General features: G+C 33.1%; 1 protein-coding gene across 1 annotated transcript in view; it reads left to right on the forward strand.

The window, feature by feature from the left end:
- Positions 1-21900, forward strand: part of LOC118181987 (sodium/potassium-transporting ATPase subunit alpha-like) — a 150885-nt gene that overhangs the window by 119000 nt on the left and 9985 nt on the right. Inside the window, exons 9-11 of the mRNA XM_085817866.1 lie at positions 4154-4328; positions 8365-8495; positions 16962-17063. Of these exons, the coding sequence (XP_085673992.1) occupies positions 4154-4328; positions 8365-8495; positions 16962-17063 (408 nt within the window). The remainder of the gene's footprint in view (positions 1-4153; positions 4329-8364; positions 8496-16961; positions 17064-21900) is intronic.

Below are 21900 nucleotides of genomic sequence, written 5' to 3' on the forward strand. Positions count from 1 at the left end.
ATGACATAGTTGAATCGGTAGCCAGGAAGGCCATCAGTCGTTTACAGGAGAGTCAAACGCAATCCATTGTAGCGGAAGCGTTAGGATTTTCCCAAAATGTCATTTCCAGATTATGGAATCGGATTTTAGGAACTGGATATGTTTGAGAAATCGTTTTAAAATAAAAGCAGAACATATACGTGCATTTCGTTTAAGAAAAATATAAATATATCTCTACTTTGGAGAAATAAAGTGGTCAGGAAGAACGTTTTGGTTGATGTACTGCAAACATTTTATTACACATTTTATCAGACAAATCAAGAATATAAATAATTAATTATATATAATTAATTAAAATAGTTATTAAGTTTAAATATATTTTCCAGAAATTGATCAAAATAAAAACTGAAATTTTCTGGAAAATCTTGTTTGAAGACCATTTGGCGCCCCTTTACGAACGGCGCCCGGGGCATCATGCACCCCCATGCCCCCCTCTCGCTACGCCACTGAATATAGGACATAGATCTCGTCGCCAGGATGGCGGAAGCGGCAGCACGTGTCCGTGACACACCTGTCCATTTTGAGCGGGTCTGTAAATCCATGCCCCGACGTTGTGAATCATGCTATTTGGCGATTCAACATCTTCTATGATTTAACCATGTTCTTTAATAAATTTCATGTTAATACCTCTTTCGGCATTCTTTCCTTCTTTTCTTTCATGAGATCCGGCAATAGAGTTTCCAGGCAATGCCACGAAGAATTGAGTTAGTGAACCGATTCATCCTTCTACTACAACGTCTGGAAATAACCACATTTCCCATTCTCCTTAAGCCTGTAAACATTGCCCTCTAGAGGTCCTCGTTCGCATTTCCAGACGCAAATTCCTATTAAATCTTGCTATCATGGTATGATAGACCAGCATGTTAAGTTTGGCAGCGACCTTTTGAGACACCCTTATACACAAGAATATGATAATAATGATAGTAAATTCTATATTTTTATGAAAATAATCAAAACTTGGCAATGCATCAAGAGGAGCTAAAACTCTGTATTAATTTCTTGATGACTTGAGCACTATCATAACACAAATAAATTTGCCATAAATAATAATTTACATATTAATGAAAATAGCAATTTTTTTCCTGAATTCTGTCGCACACTATGTTTTTTAGGAGATCTGTTAATGCGTTTCTTCTGTTTTACTTAGTATCAAATCTCATCTCTCTTAAACGAAGCAATGAAACATACTATAACTAAAAGCTTTCAAATCAGTAATTTCGATGTTATCAATGAACTTTTCATCCCTTTGTCTTTATTTAATAGCAAATAAAATCAAGCCATCGTAGATGATTTATATGCTGAAAAGATGACTTTTAAATACCTATATGAAAGTAAATAAATTAGGGAGTTAAACTTGTGCTGTGATAAAATATTTGTCTTGAATATATAACCATTAAAAACAGAAGCATCGAAGATTCAATAAGTTATTAAAATTACTTTGCAGCACAACTCAAGTAAATTAGGAATGGCATCGATTTAGTACCTAAAATAATAAAGAAAATCTCAGAGTTTTGCCCTAAAAATTAAGAACTTTTTCTGTAATTACTTACGCATGCATCCTTTACGCATCTGCAATTGATTTAAACAAAAACAAAGGCCTGAAATGGAAATTTTGAATTTATTTTATTCGAAATGGATTTAAAAACAACAGCATTGTTGAAAATGATGCTAAAAATAAGACATTTTTAATTTCTATGATGGAAAACTGTCACCCAAAAGTTTTAAGCCCCCAAATAGTTCAAATAAATGAGTTCTATTAAATGAGAAAGAGAGATTGTTGATTCGAGGGAAGGCGGATTGTTGGTATCATCTTTATCACAACCATCTCTTGATACTTTGTTACTTTATTCCTACAGGTGAAAGCACCAGTAAGGCTTCTTTGGAAAAAGTTGTAAAATTTTATTTTAGGATGCTATTTTTGTGGGTACAACTAAGTTAGAACAAAAATTAAATATTACTCACTCTTGTGATATGGTTTGAAACAAAAACCGTTACCGATGGCGACCTTTTATTAAACTATTTTTACATTACTAGGGTAGCAATTTTTTACGTCTGTCTTCATTATTACCAAATGAGAAATAAAACGAAATATGTTGTGTCTGGTCCATGGATTAAAATATTTGTGAAACTTGAATGATATTTATAGTAGAGACAAATTTTTTAACAAACTATCTAGCAGCAAAACTAGCAGCCAATCACTTTCAAAAAGCTCTTTGTACAGAGTGTCAAATAACGTCTTGCTCAGAGTAATGGATTAAAAAATCAGAGATTCTATTGTATACGTAACAATGAAAATATTTTTGGCAGACAGCTCTGTCGTAAAGTATTGTATCAGCTAGCCAAAGAGTCATTGCCTTCCTGACATAATTAAGTAAAAGGCCACAGATTCTATAAAATAAAAATTTATTGAGGAGAATAATCACCATCCAAGCCAAAAAAATATCTGCTCATTTTCCGCAGTTGGTTTTATTAGCAAAGGTTTCGTAAGATGGATGGCTGTCCAGAGGCCTAAACAACTATTAATCGACAGAGGAAATACCTGAAGAACATGGTGGAAAAGTTAACTTCTTCCACTTAAGATGCGTTGATGTCTTAGTTATCATTGCCACGTGTTGGAAAGCATTATTCTACAAAAATAGCACGATTTTGCTGCTTACTAATGTTGTTGTTGTTACCGTGCCCATAATTAAGCCTATTGAAACAGGCCCATTGGCGAAGATGAGAACCCTGGTAATCTGCAGAATGTTATCACCGTAGAGGTTCAGTGTCTTAGACAAAACCTCAATTTTTAACAATTCAGCAAGGATGGCGGAACAATCAAAAATGTGTGCAGTTCTGTGTCCGGCCAGTTATCACGGTTTCTGTGGGTTTTCCTGCCCTCTCCGTCAATTTTCAGTTTTGGTCAGTCAGAGCCAGACTTTGGGTTTAGCTATATGTCGAATCTCCATTTATATTACGGAACTGGTTATTTATTGGAAATGAATAATCTGTATTTTACCATGGCATTTGCGTCCGAGAGGGTGCCATTTATGTTGCTATTACTACTGACATTTCCAGCCTCTGCGTTCTCGTTACCTGTGATGTTGACATGCGTTTGCAACCATTGAAGAATGCAGACCTTTTCTAATTTTTGAAACTCGTTTAGACGAAAGTGGATCCCGTTGGTGATCAGGGAACTATCCAGAATTACGTGTATAACTCCCATTGAGTTGCACATGACAACGAGTCCTCTTTCTTGCTTGGAAATCAGAAAGGATCTATATATGTTAAATGCCTCCAATTACTGCCAGAAGCTCCCAAGGGAAGTTAGAGACTATGGCTCTGACGCCATTTTTGTGTTAATAAGTAGTATCACCTCCTTACTAATGCTAGCAACTTTAGAAAAATATGATAAAACCACCATTATGAATGGTCGCTACTTCTTAGCCGGTGACATAACGCAGCTTCGAGAACTGGCAATGAAATTTGTGGCCGTCTGTTACGACCAAAAGAATGATGAAACACAATATGCTTCAACCAGCTTGAATTCATAATGAAAAACATCGCTGATAATATGAACTGATATCGCCATTTGTTCGACTGAAAATTTCCCTCACTGCCTGTGCGCAGAGTCTCGAGGACACATACCCAGCTGAGGTTAAGTAATATTGAGGTTCAGGCTGGTAGCCCCAATTCAACGATATCACAGAATATCATATATTTAGAAAATAGGAAATAATTTTGTAGTTTCCTGGTTAAACTGTGTTACCATACAAAGCTAATGAGTTTAATAAATGAATTAATAATAGTTTAAGGGTTAAATGTTGTTAGCAACAAACTAATAACAATCATTTGCGGTCTCCTAAACTCCGTCACTCTGTTTTACTCAATGTATAAAATTACCTATTTCTTTGTTTTTTGCATATAAATCATAGGTAAATATAAATGCCATATACCTATTGACATAAATTTGCCAATTTTTTATAACATCATTATCATTTTATGAATTTGCATTGAATGTTTACAGCTGAGGTTTTTTAAAGAAAGAGATTATTTGAGTAAATTTTCTTATTACATCTCACACAGAGTGCAATAACTAATTCGCATACATTATTTACATATATTTTCGTTCCAGAATTCTGGGAAAAACTTATTTACAAATAGGTGTTATCGAAGTTTTAGCTGGAATTTTCACGTACTTTGTCATAATGGCTGAAAACGGATTTTTGCCTCACACGCTGCTAGAGACAGGTGCCTCCTGGAAATCGATAGCTATCAATGACGTCGCTGATTATTTTAACCAAGAATGGGTAAGTAAACGCATTTTCGAAATTATTATGTTTGAATACTACTTCTTTTGGCCGCCCAGTCGGTGTAGTGGTCAGGGAAGCTGACTGCGATTCCGAAGGGCCTGGGTTCGAATCCCGGAGAAGACATGGTTGTAACTGTTCGTCCCTTCATAGGAAAGGCGATGGTGGCCCACCCATTAGGTGCCTCCATAATAAAGAGACCACCACATCCGGCCTTGTATAAATTAATGGACTGGGATACATTTATAATTGTCCACAATCTGCCATTTGAAAAAAAAAATACTACTTCTTTTATATCAATTTCAGCAGAAGTAAACTCGTGTTTAATATATATATATATATATAGTGTTACGAAATGTACAGGCACGGTAAGATGGCTTCCCCGCAATGCAGTTTTAGGGTTACCATAAAATGGTAAGGGAAGGCAGGGTTGCCACACTTGGGGATTTTTCGCCGCGGTTAGTGCATCGTCGAGAGAGTGTGTTAAGCTCCGGGAACGACTGAACCGAAGAGTCAGGAGCTGTGCTCTGCGTGTCGTCGAGTGCATCGCGAGTTGTAGCGTGGAGAGTCTCGAGAGTACATGGAGTTCCGAGAATGAGCGAGCAGAGTCGGGAGCTGTACTCTGATGCTTTGCAGTGAAGCTGTCTCCACCGTGATAGCCTGATAACCTGGAGGCTGTGTCGCAAATGGTGTTAGCGTGTTTATAGTAGCTCATCGACGACTGTAAAAACGTGTCTTGGAGCTGTCCTGACAATACTGTCTAATAAAGTGTGTTTTGATACTTCATCAAGTGTCGTCGTTATTCACTCCAAATTCACACGAACCCCGCACGAACGTGAAGCAAGAAAATAACGAAACAACTGGTGTCAGAAAAGAAAAACGCAACAACATATATATATACTGGTGGCCATTAAAATTACAATACCAGGAGGGAATGGTCTGACGAACGTCAAAATTACATGAAAGAAGAAGTTGGACTGTGCAGATGGATTACAGCGGTTAATAGCCAGTGCCGGTTTAAACCAATTTCGGGCCCTGGGCCAGAAGATCTACTGGTCCGATCCGCTGACAAATATGAAACAAAATTTTAATGTTTAATTTTTATTGTAAAAATATATATAAAAATAAAAAAGTATTCTTATAAAAAATATTAAAAATAAAAACAACATTCTAAAATAATAACATTCTAAGATATAACATAACAAAGATTATAGTATTCTTTTTCGTGACTTATATTATATCGGCAAACTGGCGTATTACTAAGTTTCCCCAGTGCGTTATATTCTATATATATAATTTTTCAGCCGCTTTATTTTCAACGACAATATTTCGTGCCACTATGTTTTAGAACTGCGATATTTTATCATTGCTTTTTTTTTTTTCTCCCGCGATGTTTTGTACCACGGCGTTTTCGCCTTGTGTTGTTTTCTGCGCGACGTTTTCTTCCGCGATGATTTCTGCGGACACCATTACAGCGCATTTAGAAGACGCAAGAGGTAAAAACAACATCTGAAGCATTGCATAAAAGAAAAGCTTTGTAGTGTATTTCTTATTCAGAAAGATACTTGTAAGATTGGCGTTTGCCCAGAATATCGTGTTATGCCTCGAATAAGAAAAGAAAAGGCTTACCATTTACCTTAGTTTCGAAATTCAATAAAGGCAGGATGGTTGCCTATCGAAAGTTCAGAAGATTATCGTCCGTGATGTCGTCGGTCATACTGGTCGTCATCTGACCACTGTCATGGGAATATGGAATGAGATTCCTACAGAACGGCATGCAAGATCTCAACGTCCTTCCATGACTTACGCCAGAGAGGACAGACATTACATGTTACATCAGCCCTGCAAAATCGTACATTTTACATTTTAAAAATTTTAGAGATGTTTGTTTGAAAACATATAAATTAGATTCTGTTTGGTTCAAATACTTCTGAAAAAGAATTATCAGAAAAATTTCGAGTTGTGTAATTAATTGAAAACAAAGAAAATGAAGATAATAAATTGAAAGGGTTAGAAACTTTATATGATATTCAAAACAATTTACATTGTTGGTGTAGTAGTAATTCAGTAGCTTCGGTTTTATCCTAAAACTCTAAAATTGAAAAAAATTGGAGCCTGGGAAATATAATTTGGCATTATTGACGAAAATTGAAACTATATACGGAGATTCATATACTGTAAAAATAGTAGAGGATGAAGAAAAAGAATATTTTCTTAAAAAAATTTCGTCATGGTAAACTTTCTGAGAATGCTATCAAGAAACTTAATAAAAGAAATAACTTATTGAACTATAAAGTATGATTAATTGAGAATTATTCAGGAACCATTAGTTAGTCACGGACCATTAGCCAGGAAATGGGCATGTTTGCAGCACGCCCAGTATCAGCTCGTAAGGTACGTCGACGTTTGCAGCAGCGTGGACTATCTGCAGGGTGACTATTACGTTGGCTTCCCTTGACAATGCAGCATATAGAGAGATGGCGACTCTGGTGAACCAAACGACAAAGCTGGGTACAGAAGTGGCACAATGTCGCCTTTTCAAACGAGTCCCGTTCTACGTGTAGTATTCTGATGGCCGCATACGTATCTGGAGTGTCCGAAGAGACCCCACGTCGCCTGCTTGCATTCGAAATTGGCATAGGGGGCCCTGCACCTGGTGTGATGTTTTGGGCAGCCATTGAGTACACGACAAGCACATCTCTAGCTCTGATCGACGGTAATTTGAACGCAGATGGGTACATTACTGACACCTTACGTCCAATGTTGTGCCCTAACTTCGAGGCTCCCAAACGTCATGTTCCAACAAGATAATGCGACACTACATGTTACACGTCGCGTTCTGACCTTCTTCGATACACTGGCTACTCGATTGCTGCCCTGGCCTGCATGATCTTCAGATCTGTCACCCACTAAAAACATCTTGTCATGGGTTGTTGACAGACTGTCCCGCCATTCCTTTCCAGTTAATACCGTTGATGAAGTGTGGCATAAACTTCAAGCAGGATGGAATGAGTTGCCCATTTCTGTCATCAAAACCCAGTTTAGCCCCATGTCTAATGGCGTAAGGGCCGTTTTAGCTGCCAGGGGTGGCAGCTGTTTCTACTAATTTCGCACCCATGCAAACCTCCAAAATACTTACAAATTTAATCATTTTGTCTTCATGCCATACTGTTTATGTTTAATAAATATATTTTTGTATTTGCTTTCCTTCATAAGTTGCAGTTTTAATGGGCAGCAATGTACATAGAAATTCAATGAAATATAATTGTTGATTTCGTCATAGGCACAAATGCAAATTCAGTTTTGGACATAAGACCATGGTAATGAAAATGTAACGGATTTTATACATTTTAAATCATATTTTTTTTACCCTTTCCCTAAGACTTTCATAGAATGTGGTCATCCAAGTGGCCACCCATACAATACTTTTCTGCTCCGAAAAGGTCATTATTGTCTTTTTTCTGTATGTGGTATGAGATCTTAGAGCCATCTATTATTTATCTCCACAAACATTCACAGATAGCCCCTTTGTTTGAAAACAGAAAAAATGTTGTTAACTACCTTATTTTCTTTAAATACAACATTAAATTCAATGCATCTTTTGCGAACTATCTGTATAATTAGCAGAATAAATTTTATGTGGATTCCAAAAATGTGAGTTAAATCTGTGATACTTTTTTGTAATTAATTAATTACTTCTTTATAATTAAGGTTAATTAGGATTCGAGTAAAAGCATCTAGGCATCTATGCACGGAGATCTTGCAGGGAACGTCGCTGTTCACTGTCTTTTCATAAGACAGAAACAAATTATGTACGTTAGTTTAGCATGATTTAGAAACCCACTGAAAATTAGAGCCTTAGGTACAAGCCTTCATAGCCTATCAAATAATGTCTGAAATTAGGCAAAATATTTTTTATCCATCCTTTTAGAAACAAATCCTGGCTTAGCATAGAATTACCTCTACTCCATTTGTTTAAAATTTGACATTGTTGCTTCTTTTAATACTGTAAAACTTTAAAGCTTTTTATTTACAGACATACACAGCTCGGAAAAATCTAGAATATACGTGCCAAACTGCTTTCTTCATTACTATAGTCTTTACACAGTGTTTCAGTCTCTTAATCAGCCGAGTGCGATGGGATTCCTTGTGGCACCATGGAATGAGGTAGAATTTATTTCAATCTTTCATCTTTTTATCCCGCTAAAGTCATATAACAAATCTAACCTTCTATAGATTACTGAAATAATGATGTAAGGTGTCAAAGCTAAGACGTTTTTGGTACAGTAATTTAACCACTGCTGGATGAAAATGAGAATTGCTAAAATAGTTTTTCCCAAGAATTAAGCTGAGATATTGAATACATGTAAATTATATTGTAAAGGTACATATGATATAACTTTGCAAATGTGTTTTGATATTTAAGTTCATCGGATGATTTTTTGAAATTCGGATTTTTTTATTCTTTTTTAATTATATATTACGTATATTACTGGTTTCTGATAAGTATCAATATAATGTAATTTTGAAATTTTCTGAACTCCGATCATCTGATAGGAATCTATCTTTACAGAAAATTCCCTCCCCCCCCATTTATCATTTCTTGTGACACTTGCAGCCTTATCCGAATTGAGAGATTTAATGCATTTCAATATAATGTAAAACTGATACCCTTCATTTGAACTAAAATCATTAAACGATAGTACTGTAAATTTTCTAGCGTTTCCTCGAAATCGTCTTTAACCTCGAAAATCGTGTTCCAGTTTATTCATCTTCATCAAATATTCATTTATAAACTGCTTATTTTACATATTTCGATATAGATTAAATATATATATACGCAATCAAACCTACTTATGTTTAATTCCTTTTTATTAATCTCAAAATATTGTACTGAAAACATTTCAAGAAAGTAATAAGTTTTATAACGAAATGTATTCCGGCATTCCGCTTCTAACACTAAACAAATTTAATGCAGATGCTTTTGAAAACTCGAAAAGTTAAGCTTTATTTTTAGCCCGAAAGGCGTTAGCTCAGAAGGGTTATTAATTTCGTTTTCTCATTTTGCGCCGAAAACTTTAAATGTCCGTTTCACTTTTCAAATTGTTGCTACCGAATATTATCGTCCTGTGTTAATAAGAAATTAAATAATGAAGAATCTGCATAAATGTATGTAAGTTTCTCGCACTGTGATAAAATAATGGTACCTAGAGCCATCAGATTTTGAAAAACGTAATCTCCACAAATATCGGCATCTGGAAGCCCTGATTTGGAATTCGTCCGGCTTTTAAATGTACCGCGAAAATGCCTAAGGGTATTCACCAAACATTAAATTTAAAAACTGCAGAGAATTTTTCTCTGCAAACCAACTTTATCAATAAAAAATTGAATAAAATTTATGGCATATAAAAATTACAATGAAATAAGCAATATCCCTTAATACAAATATTAATTATCGTAATAAATAAATTAACCAACTTTCTGTTGCCTTCTCTCGACAAACGTTCAGTATCCAAAAGACACATTAAATTTAAAAACTGCACAGATTTATTGCCCTCATTTTTCCGAGTGGCAACAGTGCTGATATCGGCAGCAATGCCAACAGTGATATATGAGCAACAATGGCTGCGTGCCATTGTTGCTGATATAATGAGAGAGAATTATCAATTTGATTCGATTCTATCAAAAAACATAAAATAAAAAAAACTCATTCGAATTTTGAAAAAAATCGCTTCGAGGTACACCGGCTCTTGTCTAGATGCACCTATGTAACAAATTTCGTAGCCCTGGATCTATTAGCTTACACGCTGCACAAACGAAAGGCACACACACACACACACAGACAGACTCTTCCTTTTATACACACAGATTTCATATTTTTAACACTAAGAAATTTTTGATTAAGAAACTAAACGATTTAAAAGCGAGCAATGGCAACATTGTACGGGAAAAGAAAAAAGCATTTTTTATCTCCAGCGCGCGAGATTGTGTATCTGAAATTCGAAAGATCTACAACATTTTAAAAGTATTTTGCGATGTTGCTGTTGAATTGAATTTTATGGTTTAAGTGCGAAGAATATGGTATTTAATAAGTAAAGGTAACACACAACAAGTTAAAAAAAGGCCCCTTTGGGTGTAATATAAAATCTGAAGGCTTTCGGATTCTTTTTTAATTGTCAATTGTATTGGTTTTTTTTCTTCTAGTTCTGTGTACCTAAATAAGTGTAAATGATGAGGTAGAAAGAAACTTGCTGAAACATTCCTTCAGAAATGTCATCTTAAAACTTTGATTAAATGATTTTACCTACCTATTTGACCATATGCACTAAGAAAAACATTAGGTTAAAATATGATTACTTATGCTATGAGTTTTTCTTATGCTATGAGCTTTGAGTATTTTAATTTGTTTCAAAAAATGGCAGTGAAACCAAGGCTAAAGATATCTTTTTGTATGATATTAGAAATTATGCATAAAATTGAAACTGAAGATAGGAAATGCACAGTAGCGAAAGAATATGAAATAATACTTAATACGTGTTTAAGTATTACTTTAAAGTATAAAGAAGCCATAAAAAATGTTGCGTGAATTCCAAATGATGATGATCGCGCCTTTCTCTATAACAGCGTCCGAAAGTCTTCGTATAAGTGGATACGGATCTTCACTCTAGAAATGTTGCTATTTGTATATCTATAATATAATAAAAAAATCCTTTGCATTCTTATTCGATGTAAAAGTATTTGTAGTGCAAATTTCAGTTGGTTGCCATGCTTTATATTTCGTAACACCATTTAAAAAGTTATTTCAATTGAAATAACAAATACTCAAATTAGGATGCTTGTTTGGAACGTATTAGTTCATTGTGATCTCATACTTTAAATTTACTATCGATAATCATTCGGCAACCTTTGTCTAATGATATCTGACTATTCAACTATCAAGGTTGTGCAAAACATCATGATAGAAAGTGTTTTCTTACTAAACGTTTTGTACAAAACGTTTTCGATTTATTTATGTATTTTCTTTATTATAAAAATTTATTAATTAAATTTATAACATTTCCTTCTTAGATTGAAAAGATTATATGAATTCTTTGACTCTGGAGCAACTCTGGTTCACAAGTTTACAAATATTACCAAAAAATAGAATTCTTCTTGAATATGGTAAAGATTTCCAGGCAAAGAAAGATTCTGTCTAAGTGGTCGTTAAATAGTACATTTTAAGGTTTCAAAACATGTTCATGCTTACTATGGCTTAAATTTCATCATATGCTTCAAATCTCATTCATTTTTTGAATCTTAAAATTTTAGTCAGTTAGAAGTCTGTTGGATGAAAGAGTGCCAAATTTGGTATCAAATACACTCGTATGACAATATATGACTTATGACTCTAGTGTGCAAAACCTAATCCAACTTTTCAGATTTCGGCCGTAATTCCACAAAACTTCAACTGGGAGATAGGAAATTTATATACTACAGAGGTACAATGTAGTTCAGTAGCAAAAACATCAATAAGACAAAACCAATACGGAACGAATAGAAAAAGGCTTTATTTGCAGAAGGGTGCTGGTACAAAAAATGAATAATGAATTCATTTCAATAGTATATGTATACATGTATATGTCCGCTACTAATCTACAATCGTGCCTATTTCCAGAACAATTCTGATACTTAAGCAAATATAGATGATTGCAGCAGTGTCTTAACAGGATGAAAGCTTAAGCGAAAGTAGAAAGAGAGTCGCAGTAGTAATGCAGAGGAAGAAGGGATTGAGTAGAAACGTTTCAGTTCGAATTAGTTTTGGCTTACAATTATTTTTATTGGACAAGATATATCTGAACTAAACGTTACATAAGATCGCATGATTAATTTGAGTGATGTAGTTTAGAATTAGAGCGCTATTTCTAATAGAGAGAAAGAGAGGATGACCCCAAATTAAATAAGAAATAAAAGAGGTTATATACAATTAAATTTAGAAGTTTCATATTGTTTATCTTACATATATACAGAATTCAATTTTACAAATGTATATATAATTTAATAATTAAATATGTGACTGATATTCATATGTTCCGAATAAAAAAATTAAGTGTTTATACGGTATTACAAAGTTAAGCACAATATAGCGGAAGTATTTGTATCTGAACTGAAAAGAAAATATTGAAAAGAAATTTTAACTGTAAAAACTGAAAAGAAATAATTTGTTGTTTAATGGGCTCCGGAAGTAACCCTTATAGCGCCATGATGAAGGGAAGCCTTTCAATCCTCTGAGCGGCCAGAGTTTTCGCTAAGAAAGCACTAATTTCCCAAATCTACCATGAGAACAAATTATTTTTTTGATTTTAATGTAAAACCTCTCCAGGTATTACATACCTGGATTTGTGTACTTTTGATATATTGCCTTAATTTCTTTGACATATTTTAATATGCACGTATATATACGTTCTTACAGACATCACAAAAAATATCCTAGGCCGTATATATACGGCTTTGCCGCTTAGAGAGTTTTAACAGCAGCTTAAAGAGGAAAACGTAACTGCGTGTGAGACGACACCGATACGGGGCCACAACTATACCGTTCACCAACATCGCTCATATAGTTTTAACAGATCAGAAGACACCATTGGTTTTAGCCAGAAATGATAATTAATGAAATAACTATTTGTTTAAATTCACAATGCACATACATTATAAAACTGCCCCAAGTCTCTCAGAAAGCTAAAAGCAACAATAACCATTAGAATTAAAGCATTAAGTATCGAAATTATTATCAGAATTGTCAAAATTCAAATCGTGAAATTATTGAGAAGCTATATTACTGTGACTACAAAAGGTAATTAAATTCATTCATCTCTTAACTAATAAAATTATATCTAATTTGATTACCTTTATTAATTTTGAAATTGTAACCTATTACTTTTTAGTATTTTATTTGGACCACTTCGTACAAGGAGAGAAGAATGAAAAATATTTATTCTTGGTTATTTTATTTCTATCGTATCATCTATTAACAGACATTTATTCATATGCATTTACATTGGCTCACAGCTGAAATTCTACTAAACTACTTTATTAAATACTTTTTTGTGCGTTTTTGTGTATTTTAGGGCTCTAGAGAGTTTTATGCCTGCTTAGTAAAGAGAATTAAAAAACCCTAAACACTTTTCAGTGGCTAAAAAGAAAGAAGCAATTGTTTAAGGCAGAAATTAAAGATAAAATTAACCAAAAAGTAGAATGTTATTTAAAAGTAGAATTTGTTGAAGATTGAAAGGTTGTTTTCAACTTAAACAAAAAAGTTGGTAACACAAGCTATTTATTTAAATTGGCGACATAAACGAAAAAAATTTTCGACACACAATGAAGTCACATGCAGCTGCGTACTTTCATCAGAATATGATCTTATATAGCAATAATATTACGTTTAACGTTTGGCAGTGCAATTTTTATTACACATTTTGTAAAAAATTACATTTTTTTTTATTAATCAGCTTTACGATATGAAAGCGAGCAGTGGAATCGCTTCGAAATAAAGCATTTTTATCTTCATCTACTCCCGAGACTGGATAACCTCAGAACCCACGCATAAAAATTTAAACAAACGTGCAGAAAACAGTTACAGTTGCGGCTAAGATCAAAGGTTAGCTCGCAGTAAAAAGTATTAGTTGCGGGAATGAAAAAATCGTAAAATAATACTGAGCTAAGCAATTATTCACTGCTTTTGTTAGTGTCGATGTTTAAGCAATATCACTATTATAGTGCTGACTATTATTAGATACTTAATGCTATTTAAATGCATCAATTAGTATCAAATTGTATTATCCACTAAGCAATTACTGTCATTCAATGAGTATGTCAAATGGTATCATTCATTAAGCACTTATTTACTTTGTTAATTAGTATCTATTTCCGCATGCGTGACGTGTATGCATTATCTTGCGGACACATGCGTGAAAAAAGCGGGCGCAGCCCGGGTAAAATCGCTTAAAACTAGAAGTTCGATCCAACTTTCGAATCCCGGCAAACGGGATGGCTGCATGGGTGTTTTCGTGATTTTATTTTTCGCATGTGTAACTTGTATGAAGTATCTTGTGGATGCATACGTTAATAAAGCGGTAAAATCGCTCAACAATGGTAGTTCGGTCCAACTTTCGAATGGCCAACGAAAGCGGGCTTCAGCCCGCTAATCGATACTGTTAAAATCTGTAAGCGTCTGTCAGTGTGTTTGTTTGCTTTCTTATAACATCACTTCCTCTGGAACGGCGGAGATTTGAGTTTCAAGAGAGGTACCCTCGGATTCAAAATATTCCTAAATTTCGATCTCATTTTTCCGAATGGCAACAGTCTCGCGTGCTGGAGATACAAATGCTTCATTTGAAAAAAATTTACCATTGCTAGCTACCGAATTAATTTGTTAATCTGTTAATCAAACTTTGTAACTTTTAGAAAATATGAAATAAAAATAGCATTGCCGAGTTTCGAGAGAGCTACCACCGGATTCCAAAAAAAAAAAAAAAAAAAAAAACGTGGGAAGCCATTTCGATCATTCTCATCTTCGTACGAATTTAAACATCCGAGATATTAATTAAAAACTCTGAAAATGAAATATTAGCAACAAAAAAAATTTATTTACGCATTTGTTGAAGAGTGGTTGCATGAGATATTAGATGCTGTTCGCACATTTTTTAGACGATTTTCATTGTATCTACAGGAATATTTTACCAAATATTCTGTGTTTTAAATGTTTTGTTTGATAATGCTTATTCTTAATTATCTTTCTTACCGTAATTTTCAAAACAATAAAGCTTTTGTGGTATCGGAAGAGGAGATTTATCCCATTCCTCTTGAACAGCTTTCCAAAGTCCAAGGAGGTCAACAATTTGGACAATCCGCTTTTTAAAAGTCCAAAAGCACAAACGTCTATGGGTGATACATCAGGAGATTTAGTAGGTATATAAATGAAGGGTATGATTTTGATACCCGTATCTTGTTTCACTTTTTCAAGACATTAACAGTGGATTTTGACATATGTCTGTTTGCTTTTTCTTGATGCACTTCTGCAGATTGATGCTACTGTGGGTAATGAGAAAACATGTCATATTTGAAAGCTGGATATAAAATATGCTCTTGATAATATGTGAAGTTAATATTAACATTTTTCTGCAGTCAATTTTTAATTTGTAGCTATATGAAAAAAACCAGTAACGATCATAAGTTCCTTCGAAGAACTTTCTTTAGATTTTTGAACATTGCTTTAAATATTTTCTCCTGTTTTATGATAATAAATGGATCTCTTTTTATTGTCGGCTTTTAAATACATCCAAGATTTATCTATTGTAACAATATTTTTCCATTTTTATCCGAATTATTGAACTTCAGAGAGAATTCCGCCGCGCGCTCTGCGTTCGGCGATATGCCGTGGAGAAAGACTACGCACATCATGTTTTTTTCGACTTTTTAAGATTCAAATCATGATTAATCACTTTATTTACAGGTGACACTGCGCATTTTGATGAGATTTCGAGCTTCCTGCGACATGGCGGGGTTTCTTTTAACATTAAACAACATTCGAAACATTCCGTTTTTTCCATGGATGCGTATTTGGAACAATTTTTCCACTTAAAGCTAAACTTTGACGTGTTTCTCCCTTCTAGTTGACAATATTACTTACCGTATTTTAGATAACGAAAACTTATAACTTTCAAAGCCTTTTTTAATAACTAGATAGGAATAATTTTTTCAGAAAGAGGAGAAACATAGCCTTCCACCCACTGCTCCTTTAAAACTGCCAGTTTGCATTAAAACGAAACTGTCAAGTTGCATATGATAATTTATATTTTAAAAAACAGTTGCAGTTTGAAAAAATTTCCAAGCAGAAGGTTCTTTTTTTGTATCAAAGCAAAGTTGTCTAAACAATCTGCGAAGGGCGTCTGTAATTATGCTGTTGCTTGTCGCGAGATATTAAATTCTGAAAACGCTAATTCGAGAACAAAAAAATTATTTACGAATTGTTTGCTGCGGGTTACGCGAGATGTTAATTTTCGGTGTCTGCGGTTGTTGCGAGATATGAATTAAAAACTCTGAAAACGCTAATTCGGCAACAAAAAAATTGTTTGCGAATTGGTTACTGTCTTGAAAAGCTTGCTCATCTGGCAAGCTTGCCTAGTAATTAATTGTATGAAAAATAGCTCTAGACTCGGCTATAAATAAGTCGTCTGTTCGCGATATTTTTTGTTAGCTTCCATGTTTTTTATTGCAATTAGCTGAATTACAGCTTCTGTCTCGTAACAGAATACTCTATATTGTATTTAGTGTGTTTTTGTGAATCCATGTAATATGTTAGTCAGGAAATACTAAACACAGAACAGTTCGTTGCTTTCGTTATTTCGCTTTATGCACTAGGTTTTAATTTTCCCATTTTGTTACGCTTTCAGTACTTAGGATTAATGGAAAGTACTGTATTTAAGCTAACTTAAGTTTTATTATTTTTGAATCAAGCAAAGCACTTTTCTGGGTTTATTAAGTAACAAGGTTTCTGCGTAATGCAATTTTCTCTGCTTATTAATTTAATTATATGATGTTATGTTATTTTCTCTAAATCTGACCCCCGCATATCTAAAGTAATGTGTTTCGTTTCAGAAACTATTTCCTGAATTTCTGTTTTCTATGTGAAACAGTACTAGCTGTGAGTTTTTGCTATATTCCCGGAATGGATCATATTTTACACATGTTCTCATTAAAGTAAGTACCTAACTGAGTATTGATTTCAATATTTGGCCTGAAAAACTCCCAATGAAAATGCAAATGCAGTAAGCTGGACAGCACATTTTGGAAAAGAGATGTTAAAATTTATAACAGAGAATACTAATGTAAGTTAAAAATTATGATAAGAAAGTGGATAGCCTCTTTCTTACCTACTATTATGAAATATCTTACTTATATATGATCATCACTGTATTACTTGTCTTTCTGGAGTACCTTTTTTTCGTAGATATAATTTAGCAACGCACATTTCTAAGATAGCCTTTAAAATTTCGATATGTGTAAAATAACTGATAACTTATTTTAAAACAAATTTCTTGAAATTTAGAGGAAACGAATTGATTGGTGCATTTATTTCTCTTTAGTAGCCTTTCATTTCAAGAATAAACATATCTTGGACAGTAATTTAACTAAGAAAACAAAATTCGCTATGTGATTGTGGAAGAAATAGAAATATCAGCTTACACTAAAGATTTTGTAAAACGATTTGCAGTGTAGAACGTGCAACAAAATATGAAACAACGCAATTAAATACAGATTATAAGCTTAAAATTTTTTTAAAAAATGAAACTTACATTTCGTCAGTCCTACGCCAAAGGCACGAATCTCCAAAGTCTAAGTTTCGTGGAAAATGTATTTAAAGGCTTATTGTTTAAAAAGCACCTTCTGCACAAGAATTCTGATAAAAATTTGCCATTGACAAAATATGCATTTTTTCTTTTAGTATAATATAACATACTGAAATTTAATATAAGAAATGAATGTAAGTATAAACAAGGACAAACAGGAATGTGATTATAAACAACTTGTTCTTGGCTTACAGCCGACGATTTATGAATCAGTTAAATTCTCGCAATATAATTAATGCCATTACATTAGAAAAAAAAATTGCTTAAGTTTTTTTTTTCTAAACTGGATAGCATTTTGTTTTATTGTACTGTACCTCGCAGATTTTCTTTATTAAAAATCGCCGATGGGGATTTCCGCACAGGCGGAGGAAGGCTGTTAAGTCGATGAGGGTCTCAAATTTCAGGTCTCAAAATAAAACATTGTTTCGTTTCATTTATTATTATTATTGTTGTTATTATTTTCCTAACAAAAGTAATTAATAATTTAAGAGTATTGCCTAAATTAAACTGACAAATGAATAGCACGTGTTTTTGACGATCCTAGTGGTCATATTTCATATCACATGCAAATTCCTTCTACTGACGAGATACGGGTTATAGTGTCCTTACTGATTGTTTTCCTAATTTCATTTGTATGATTCATTTCGAATTTGGCAGATATTACGATATAATTCAGTGTAATGGCAGTTTAGTTATAGTAAATATATATATACATATATTTTTTTAACAAAGGAAGTATATGTACACTGAAAAAAAAATAAATAAAAATAAATAAAAGAAAAAGGACAGTTCACTATCTCCCGTTCTACTGGGCCGATTGACGAAATTAAACTTCAGTTTTTCATGTCTCGAAAACGCGACTTAAAATATGTATTAAATGTATATATAGCATTGTTCTGATACAGGTATTTTGACACAAAATCGGAAATCTTCTGAAATGACATGCCAATTTTTTTCCATACTTCAATTCTACGACTTAAATTATCACAAGCTGCCAAGTTTTGTACAAATCTCACGAGTACTTTTTAAAAGGTTAGATCTCAAAAGTTTAGTTCCTCAATGTTAATTGAATTTGATATATATTTATTCATAGCTCTTTTTTTATTAAACTTATTTGATTCTTCCTTTCACATTTCGAAATTTAGGTTCATTCTAAATAAAATTCGCTTCTTTTTATGTTTTATTTTTTTAATTGGTACTTTTAAATAATTTTTAAAAATATTTCGAGAAAAATTTTCAATTATAACCTATAAATGTTTTGTCTTAATCTTAAAGTAGATGTATTTCTAAGCATACCTGCCAAAAATTAGTTTTTTATTCAAAGTTTCCTAAAATATACGTGAATTTACATTTTGGCGCGTTTTGAAATTTGGCGTATTTATTAAAAGCCATAATAACGAAAATGTGGTTTACGCACTTTGTTAAAATTATTTGAAAGTGGGAACTATGACTTTTTTCCCGCTCGCGCGCAGTGAAGAAAAAGGGAAAAAAAATAGGTTGCTATAAATTAAGAAGTTCGCCAAGTGAATTAATTATTCTTGGCGCAAACTGAAAACATTTCTCCAACATAAATTTTTAACTTTCTCCATAAATTCCTTACCAAAAATTACAAAATTTAATTTCTAGGCATAATTTGAGTCGTAAAATCGAAATATGGAAAAAAATATTTATGTTATTTCAGAAAGAGTCCAATTTTTTGTCAAAATACCTAGAATTAGAAAACTGCTATGTATAAATGTAATAGGTATCTTAAGTGGCGCTTTCGAGACATGGAAAACGCAGTTTAAATTTCGTCAAACGGCCCAGTAGAACGGGAGATGTAGAAATGTCCCCTCCTCTTTTTTTTTTTTTTTTTTTTTTTTTTTTTTTTTCCCGCGGTATACTTGCTAAATAATACCAATGACGTTTATTCACAGTTATTACAAAAGTATAAACCTGACCCTTCCAATCTTTTCAACCTTCCAATGCTTCTAACCTTTCCAACCCGACAATTCCTGACCTTTTTGATGTTGACACAGATATCATCACTAACCGTCTGTAATGACATTCTTATGTCATAAGTAAGAAATGATAATTTTCTTCTCATGTGCCGCAAAATGTGTCATGTTCTAACGCTGTCATATTTTAGTAGTAGGCTAAAGAATAATGATAGAACTGTCAAAAATATTAACTAATTTAATGCACAAAACTCAATGATAATTTTAAATAAAATAACATACAATACCTTGGTGGAAGTTTCTTTGCAGATTATAGCATCTTACTCTGACCTCAAGGCTCTGCCTCTCGGTCGAATACAAAAATTCTCGGCTGTAATAAAAGAACAAAATATATTCCCATCTCGGATGTAATATGCTATTATGTTGTCGATTTTCTAGTGTTACAGTAGTAATAATTATAAAATGTATGCATTTCTTTTAATTATGCACATTCTCATGAACTGTTGTCCTGTAACACTGCACATTAATTATTGTTTATTCCATGCTGATTACTAATGTTACGTTTTTATATATTGCAGTGGTGTCAAACTAGCGGCCATCAAAGACATTTCAATTATGGTGTTTTAAAGGTTTTAAGATTTTAGTTATTTTAAATCCAGGTTTACATTATTTTCATTTCCATCAAAAATGAACATGAATAATTCACTTAAAAAATCTATAAATAAAGATAATTAATTTTAAATGTGATATAAATCTTCTTTAAAGATTTGAAGATAGAGTTTCTATTAACTTTTATTTGTACTTTTGTAGAAAATTAAATAGATTCAGTTACAAATTTTTGCACTAAGAATAACTGCTTTCTTTGGGAGTGTATTTCTACGTAAAGAACCTTCTAATTAAAATCACTAAGAAAAGAAGCGGATTGACTAATGAGTATCTACCAAAGAGGTTAGAGTAAATAGAGTAAGCCTCTTCCATAGGTTCCGTGCAACGAAAATGAAGAAATGAAGCATCACAGTTTGAGGTCACGACTTATCATGGTGGCTGCCATATGTGGTTTCTTTTACATCCTAATTGGTGTTGCCTACATATTAGGTATTCACCATTGGACTTTTATAGGTCTGCCATTCTAATTTTAATGCTTAACATAAATAATTCGTACTTAGTACAAAAAAACAAAAAAACATTCCAAGGCTTGCAAATAACTGTTTCAAATTTAATAAAATCTAGGTGGTACATAAAAATGTGTAAATAGTGTTTATAAGACAAATGTATACATGGTAAAATCTAGAAGACCAGTGGAAGTTTTATTGGTAATGCAAATTATGCCTAAAAGCATTTTTCTAAACCTGCGTACATTGATATTTGGTCTCAAATTCAGCTTAATTTTATTTAGCAGTATGTTTCGTAGTCTTATCCGTAGGCTGTAGGCGGCCATCATAAGTCATGACGTCAATTTGTAGTCATTTCCTTGGCTTCATTTTTGTGGCGTTTCACTTACTCCATCTATTCTTACTTCTTTTGTATCTACAATTCGGGATGAAGATCATTTCTGGTAACTTTTCGCCAGTGTTACAAACTTTATCGGAATCGAAAGGCCATCAACTGCCAAGCTGCAGGAAGAAATAAAGAAGCTTTTAGTTATTTACACACAAATATATAAATTATTTATGCATCGAAGAAATATTTAATAAATAAAAGTAAATGACTAAATTGTTCTAATTTATTTTCAAGTTTCGTTCCACTAAGAAAATGTTCTCTGAAAACTTAGAAAGTTATCATACTTTATTTATTTCTAATTCAAATTAAAGTAAGTTATTAACGGTTAATTAAACATATACTAATTACTGGAAAGAAATGTCAGTGTAAGAATTTAATATTTGGCTGACAACATATTTTAGAAGGTATTTCCCCAACCTGCATAGTATGCCTTCGTGGTGTAGTGGTCAGCACGCTCGGCGCGTATTCGAGAGGTCAGGGGTTCGAGCCACGGCGAGGATATCGCTCATTTTTGATAACTCCTTCTTCAAAAATACTTAATGTCTCTGCAATTTAAATTTCAAAGTGTAAAGTAAAACACTCCAAAATAAAACTTAAAATTAGGCCAAACAACAATCTTTATTTGGCGTAAATTTTAATTGAAACCCTATCGATTTTCAGGGCTTACAGGTACAGTATAAGGAACAAAAATGTCTCATAGGTACCAAATTCTAGATTTTAGAGAGAAAGTTAATATAAATTTGAATTTCT

The sequence above is a fragment of the Stegodyphus dumicola genome, chromosome 5 (genome assembly GCF_044657685.1).
Source record: "Stegodyphus dumicola isolate Sdum_Otavi_A_Nest chromosome 5, ASM4465768v1".
NCBI classification, from domain to species: domain Eukaryota; kingdom Metazoa; phylum Arthropoda; class Arachnida; order Araneae; family Eresidae; genus Stegodyphus; species Stegodyphus dumicola.